The 7761-nt window shown below is 43.5% G+C and overlaps 1 protein-coding gene across 1 annotated transcript; it reads left to right on the top strand.

Moving 5' to 3' along the window:
* Window positions 1–987: 987 nt before the first annotated feature.
* Window positions 988–1365, top strand: PHALS_01139 (uncharacterized protein; the record flags this gene model as incomplete). Its single annotated transcript, XM_024730945.1, has 1 exon — window positions 988–1365. One exon carries the CDS (start codon window positions 988–990, stop codon window positions 1363–1365), a length of 378 nt encoding a protein of 125 aa, XP_024581172.1.
* Window positions 1366–7761: the final 6396 nt, after the last annotated feature.

Raw genomic sequence — 7761 nt, 5'->3', positions numbered from 1 at the left:
TCCTCTAAGCAAAGAGCTACGGCAGCTCCGCTGTACGTAATCTTTAGACCTTATGTAACGGGCCAGGTTCCATTATACGTGGACTACATATTTATGTGTCTTACATCAACTGGACACCTTGTATAGTTGTATATCCTCTTTCAGTTCTGTTGTATCAGAACTGGAAGTACGTAACAGGTGAGAAAGTATAAAAATCTATTGGTAATTATAATCAATGTCACATCAAATTTTCTTCTCTCTACGTAGTCAACGGCTCGCGAGAAGCGAGCAATACGCGGTGAGGCGTGTCAGCTGACCTAAGCCTTCCTCAGAAAGTGTGACTACACGGACGGGTACTTCCTGTTACACTTGGTGGCAGATAACGTCGATGTTTTTTTCGATGGATCACAGGCGGCGGTCGTCCTCAGATCAACAAGGAGAAATATTCGCTCCTGACACTTTCGCAGTGGAAGTGTGTAATCAAGCGGCGAGCTCTAACCTGAGATCACGCGGTCTCCGATATGCTCCAATTAAATCAATAACTCAACGCTTGACAAATTTTTGCTTGTTATGAGCAAGCTTTTATTGGGATCTATATTGCAAAATGTCCCGACTCTGGTTCCGTCACCTCCTCCGCAAGTTGTGGTGACACCATCGGTATATCGGAGCGTTCCATAAAGGTCAAAGTGAATAGCTTTCACGGGATCGAACATGAATTCTTGCGTTCTGGCGGACATCGCTATCACGAAGGCTCAAATTTATGTTGACTTTAGTCAAGTGGCCTTTGCCAAGTCTCATTCGGATGGCCGTGCGGGGGATTGGGAAATGACGTAGAAAGTCAGCCTTCCTGGCTACTTCGCCATATAGCAAGAGTTGAAAACGATCATGCAATTGATGTTTCTAAAACCGAATGTGGCAATTCGACAACGGTCAAAGATTCTGTTATGCAGTCAAGACAACGGCACATTGTACGACAACGTATAGAATCTCGGTGAGCTTCGTGACAGAATGGCAATGGAGCCACTGCCAGCGGCAGTGATGGATACCGTGTTTATGGAAGGACTCACGTATGGTCCTCCCAAAACTGAAGTCTTCCGCCAGAGCCTGTCGACCATGGAAGATGCAGTTATGATTGCAATGCGTGAGGACTACTGTCAGCGTCAAGCATGTGGTCACTCGATCAACCCGATGAAAGTAGTGACTGCTGCTACCAGAATTCCAGAGCTGATGGATCTTAGCGCGGTCACTGTCCGTAGACAGCAAGTTCGCTGTACGGATGTCAACGATTCGTTCACATCCCCCGTGTTTCTCCACGTGAGAGACGAACCTCGCAATACGGCTCTCGTTGAAATGCCCCCGAGTCAAGTGATAACAATAGCACGTTAGCGTTCCCGTAGATGCGGGCGGCGTGCTGGGGCAATTATAAGCTCTTATGAGTGTAATGGAAGAATCGATCATGAGGATTAAGTCCTCGAATGATTGTTATCCTTCGTTAACGACACGGGTTGGAGTGGACTCCTCGTGGTCACATCGAGAGTGAAGGGCTACGGTCGTTCATCTTTGGCCTTGATTGATTCCGGCGTTTAGCGTAATTATGTGCTGAAGCAAAGTGACGCTTACTATGATTCAGCGCTTTCGGATGCACTTGATCGAGACAATTGCTTTATCTTACTTTGGGTGGCCACCACGAACAAAATGACGGTTGATCTTCAAGTGAAGTTTGAAGACTTCAACTCGAAGGAAGACATCACAGTCATCGAGATGGACAAACAGTATGACATTTTTTTAGATTTACCGGGGCTTGTAAATCACAAGCTATGGATCGATTGGAGTTCAAAACGATTGAATTTAGCTCTCCTGGCGTAGTTGAAACTCTTGGAGGCAATGAACTCACTATCACTATGTACCGAAAGAAGCGTTCAGGCGCTCGGTAGTCGTATGATGCTGAAATTGATCCACACTTCATTGGTATATGTCATGCAATTGACATTCCTCAGGTAAGAAAAAATACAAAGCTGCATGGAGTGACCGCAGGTGGTCGCTCAGAAAGTGTGTCGAGTAGCAAGTGGTGCCCGGAACTAACCACTTGAAAAGGTATGAACTGTTGGTATGCTTGGCAATTTACCCAACGTAAAAATTGTTTTGAGGGAGAGATGCCGGTTGGTACGCCTCTAGAGTGTTGTCGACATGTGATTAAAAAAAACGAGGGTATGGACTGAGGCCGGATATGCCAAAACTCCCACTAAAACAGTGGTTGAGTCGAATTATGGGTCAGTGGGTGAAACTGACCACAAAGGTGATGCTCCCATTCGATGTGTGGTTGAGCACACACATGTAAAAGAATCAACAAAATTTGTGGGCTGCGGTACTGACACTCCCGTTTTAAGTGCGGTTGGGTTAGTCCAACGTACCATTCCCCATGATGGAAATGTAGCATGCGAATATGCGGGTCCACGTATTGTGGGTGCAACCACTGTATGTGCAGCTACCAAAACAGACATTCTTTTGGCACCGTTGCAGCTGATGTTGAAATTAGAACAACTTGAGAAAGTCTCATACGTTGACTTTCTACACAGATGACATTGTGGAGGAAGTGTTGCTACAGTCGAACGTCGATTTAGCGAAAGTACGCTCATCATAAGATATGGATGATTCGGTTCGCGAGGAATTTTGACAGCACAGAGTTTCTGTGACCTTCATGGAGGCTGTATTAAATGCGCGACGATGGGGTGATTTTGATAAATCTAGGGTTTTGATTGCCGAGATGACGACACTGGCAGACAACAATACTTTTGGTCGATCAAAAATGGACATGATCAAGCAAACTGACGCTTTGACTTCCAATATCAGGATCCGATATCAAGCCTTAGCTACATACCCACTTCAAGAAGCAGAATACGATTGGTTCCCACGCGACTACAACATTGAGGTATCTTAGTCTGATCGCCGTTCTCCTGTTTTGCTCAAGATGAATGGTCAGGTGATAATATGTCACCATTATCAAGTAAGTACTTGATTTGCGATCTCCCCAACTAACTCTAAAAGGTAAAATCTTTATCGAAAGGTGTTCAGCAGGGAGGTTGTCCAAACAAGTATGCTTTTAACCTTGATGGTGTTGATGCTGTTTTACGGGATCGCATCTCGCAACAAGGAACAAACAAGGATTTCAAATTAAGCAAGGAGACCAAATCAATCATTACCTATATTAAAAGCAAAACAGCGGTCGACTACCTTCAAGACAAACTTCGAGTACTATCACTACCGAATCTCTTGATATATGAACAACTACCTGGCAGGTGTTTATCACAATCAAAGTGCTCATCTATATAATTGATCTTGATCAGCGTCAAGGGCTCGATCTCCATGGATCAATTGATAAGCTCTCTCTGATATCACTAGGTCTGAAAGCTACGCTCATAACAAACGAAATAGCTAGTAGTAATACTTAGAACATTGCGGCGACAGCTTTTTTCCAAACCATAATTTACCACCAGCAGAGACAGCAGCAAACTCAACGACGCAACCCCTCGACCACCATAAAGCGAGAGCCATGTCATTTCGATAACATAAAAGTATAAAAACTGCTGAAGTTACAGCTGCTATTTTGGCACGCAATCTTTAATGCAAAAGCCACGTCTTTTTGAGATTAGCCGCCAACGTCGAAACTATGTTGGTAAAAGCAAATGAACAGGTTTTTACATCAAGGATTCGGCTTGGCGTCTCATCATTGTTTGGAAAATCGCGTCACACCACAATGTCCGCTCAAATCGCCTCATTCCGGAATCTAATGAGTCTGTGCGATCGCTGGTGCGGCAGGTAACGCGTTTCCTGTGTAGGTGGTGGGAGACCTCATGCAAGAAAGACGAGAATTGAGACAAAATCGAGTGCGACGCAGCTAAGTTGGAGCTTCTCCTAGCCAAGACAGAGGGCAGCGCTTAGCTTGATGAGGGCTGGGTAGCTTCTGCGGTACTCGATGAACGCGGGTTCCTGCAAGGCTACGTGAAAATGAGGTCCACACTGTGAATCAAGAATCCCATGCTTTTTGGTGATAAATTCCAACCTGGTGAAGATCAAATTCACGTGCTGGTGGTAGTGCCGGTGGATGATTCAACCTCTGAGGACAACAAAAGAATAAGGAAAATAATGGAAGACGAAAATATTCCTGACGCCTGGATATAGGCTGTTAAAGATGGGCAGATTACAGCTCTACCGTCGGCCCCTGATGATTTGAAAACGCACCTGCAACGTAAGATTCGAATTTAAGTCCCCGTCAATTGCAGATTATTCAGTATTATTTTATCGAATTACAGAACTGGAGAGCTATCCAGCTTTACAGACAAACTGTTTGAACCTGAACTGCGTGAAACACTTTCAGATATTACTGCTGGTATCTTGGGGGTATAATTGACTCCGTCGTTTCTGGCAACGAGCCCGCTACTGATCTCACGTTCACCGTTTGTAAGATTTCTTCATTGCGGTCTTTCTGAGGCGTGTGTTAGACGGGAGAGTTCTTCGCAACACGAATATGTCTACATCTACTGGCCGCTATCAAACGGACATGTGCTTCTACTACCAGAACTGTAATTTGTGCGTGTTTCGCGGGGTTGAAAAGCATGTGGAATCTCGCAACTTCCTGATGAATCGCACGCGAAATTAACGTGGATATATGACGATGCGCCATATATTTTGGGCTACGCTGCTGCGGGACTGCAGGCGTGCTTGCTAGTAATTCGGAAAAACGAGAAGACGTAGCATGATGTCAAATCAGAAATCATTGATACGTATGATTTGGGTAAACTAGAAGACCGACTTCGTTTTTTTCTCGCCATGATCAACTTTTCGACTTTGTCCCGACCAGTTGTAGAGCTTGTGCACTTGCTAAAAGCACTTAAGTATTGGACGTTCAAATGAGTCGTTGGTGTGCAAATTGCTTTTACGGAAGATTGTGTGGTGAAGACGTATCCTGAGGACATGTCAAGTGATAAGATTATCCGCAGTCTGCGGGTATGAATCATCAAATGAAAAGGCATTCTGTCCCAATGTTGTGATGCTAAAAAGACAAAAATGAAAAAGAGATATGTAGAGCTGGCACCCATTGGTCAACTTGCCCCGCCTGAAGATGCCCAGCAGCTCCTTATGGCCTTGCGCGATATACTTAAGGTGCTCGTGGCACTGCACGAAATCGGTCTTATGCATCGAGACTTGGTATGAGAAGATGTGCTGAAGTACTCAGACGAAGGCGACAAGTAGTTTCTTGATCAAGTATCAGTATTCGGTTTTAATACTGGTCGATACGATATTAATATGGATTTGTTTGCTGATATTAGTACCGACAACATAAAATCTGTAATCAAAAAGCGGACATCAAAATGCTCAATATAAACAACAATGTACCAGCTACGATGAAAATCTTGCAAGATATCTCGGTGGGTGTAAATTTGATGACAAAATTAGATATGTCTATGGTCTCGGCGAAGTTTCTTTCTCTTATGAGTACATAACTGCATTCAATGTTCTTAATCAAAATACCGTCTCGTCTAAGTCAGCTTTTGATAGCAAGCTCAGAGAAACCTGCTTCAACATGAATGACTACGAACGAGTAAGGTTCGTGTGGGAGTGCAATGTGATGAACTCAATTGAGGACATAATGATCTGGTAAAACAATCTCGACGTATTCCCATTCATCAAAGCCATCAAGGCTCAAATATAACTTTCCCAGTATTTTGATCTGAGTACGTCTGCGGATGGGGCGCTACCTAAATTTTCAGAGAAGGTCATAAATCAGACTTTCTTGAATAATCTTTGATATTCGGATGAGGAACCGACTCACACATTTCAGTTTCCAATAAAGCACGTGAGGGTACAAAAATCAGGATGCTAGGGCAAAAATATTTTTGGGTGTGACACTTGAGAGCTTGAATACATTGCTGCAAAACTTAACTTTTTTATTTGGTATACTATCGTCACCTGACCACTGACGCTACATCAGCTGACCATATCAACAAAACGTTTGGCCTCATCGACGGCAACATCTTGATTAGCTGTATGCAGTGCAACTCCGCGCGTAAAGTTATGTTCCTCGGGATATCTCGATGCAAGAATTTGCTTAAGTTCAACTCGATGAGACTGGCGAATTCTATTTATTGGGAGTTAAAAACATCTACGCTAAGCGGAAGCCAAGATTTCTGGAGATCAATCATCTTTGATTTCTACGCTAGTCGTAATGAAACCAAGATTTGTGATTAGGTATATAGAAAATATCGTATACGTTGCTTACAATCTGTTTCTTTGTAATGAGATGCCATGCGGTCAAATGACAACTGTTGACGGATATGAAAGTATTAGCGACGACTTTAATGCCGATAGAATATTTGGCTTCCTTGAATGCGATATTCGCAACCATATGAAACCTTCTTCTGTGATTCGACCCCATTTCTTAAGAATGTACTTAGCAAATGTACCAACACGATAATCATTAGCAAGCAAATGTTCGATCACAATGAAGTGCGTAAGCAATGCAGAGCAAAGCCAACCCGCGAGTTGATTGGTGGGTTTTTTTTGGTAAAAATGATTACTCTTTATTGCTCAAGTGGTACCTGTTAGTTGTGGTGCTAATCGCAACACTTGCACAGGCTCAAAAGTTAAGGTTATTGATTGGCTCAAGTGGTTTGTCTTTAACAGGTATTACCACGATGCTGTGAGTTCAGTTAAAAGCTGGTATGTATTATCTTATTACACGGCTATACCTACTCGGCCATGACTAAGATATTACGTTGCTTCATTCCGCTGGGGTGTTTTTATCTGATTTTGATTCTTGATTTTTCTTGTACGAGTCGCCATCCCGAAGTCCTTATTGGCTGTTGTCGGTAATATTTTGCATGTAGCCGACATTTCTTGCATGTCGGGTACGATTACGATTTTGTCCGCTGAGGAGCTCGAACCCGCGCCACAAAACGTCAGGCCCAGAAGCATTGACCACTTGACCCACGCCACCGGGTCGATGCTGTGAGTTCAATTCCCCCTAAGTATGATTAGTGCGTGTTAACTCTCATGGTTAATACTGCATATTTTTGCATATTCAAGTCTGTACATATTTAAGGTTCGCGCAAAGACTGAGTTAGAGGGTTCCACATACCTTAGGATGAGTTGGTAGCTCTAAACTTAAGTTTAGTATATCGTGTGGCCCGCAAGGCAGTTGCGTGGGCCCACACAATTGCATCTAACATTAATACACTCACTTCTGCATTTGCACACACAAGCGCACATCACTTCTGCATCTGCCTCCTATATCCTTAAGTACCTTTCTCATGACCAAGACTTACTGCTTTGTCGAGGCCAGCTCTTATTAGATTATTATCCCAGTATGGAGGCTAGATCAAACGCGAGACAAAGGTTGATGTTGATAAGCCTATGACATTGATTGTCGATATAAAGGTCCTGGTAAGCAACAGTGGTTTTGGTCAATCTGCATAAGACATGAGCAAGCATTATATGGTTAAGAATGAGACAAGCGACAAAGCATTTAAGAAGTAAGACCGAACACTCTACTTTCCATGAGTTAGAAGGGCCTGATGATGTGTGTGAATTCACCATGAAGAAACGCCGACTTGGTAAATTAATCCACTTGTCAATTGCTACCCATCCGTTTGCTAAGCTGTGTATGGCTCAATTCAACATGACTGCATAACCTTCTACTTCGACTGTCCAACAAGCATTGTCCAACAATGCTTGTTGGACAGGCGGATGACGCCAGATGGTTACGGTTACGGTTACGGTTACATA

Source organism: Plasmopara halstedii (genome assembly GCF_900000015.1).
Source record: "Plasmopara halstedii genome assembly, contig: Scaffold_1343, whole genome shotgun sequence".
Lineage (NCBI taxonomy): Eukaryota > Oomycota > Peronosporomycetes > Peronosporales > Peronosporaceae > Plasmopara > Plasmopara halstedii.
This window is presented reverse-complemented; position numbering and strand designations above follow the sequence as displayed.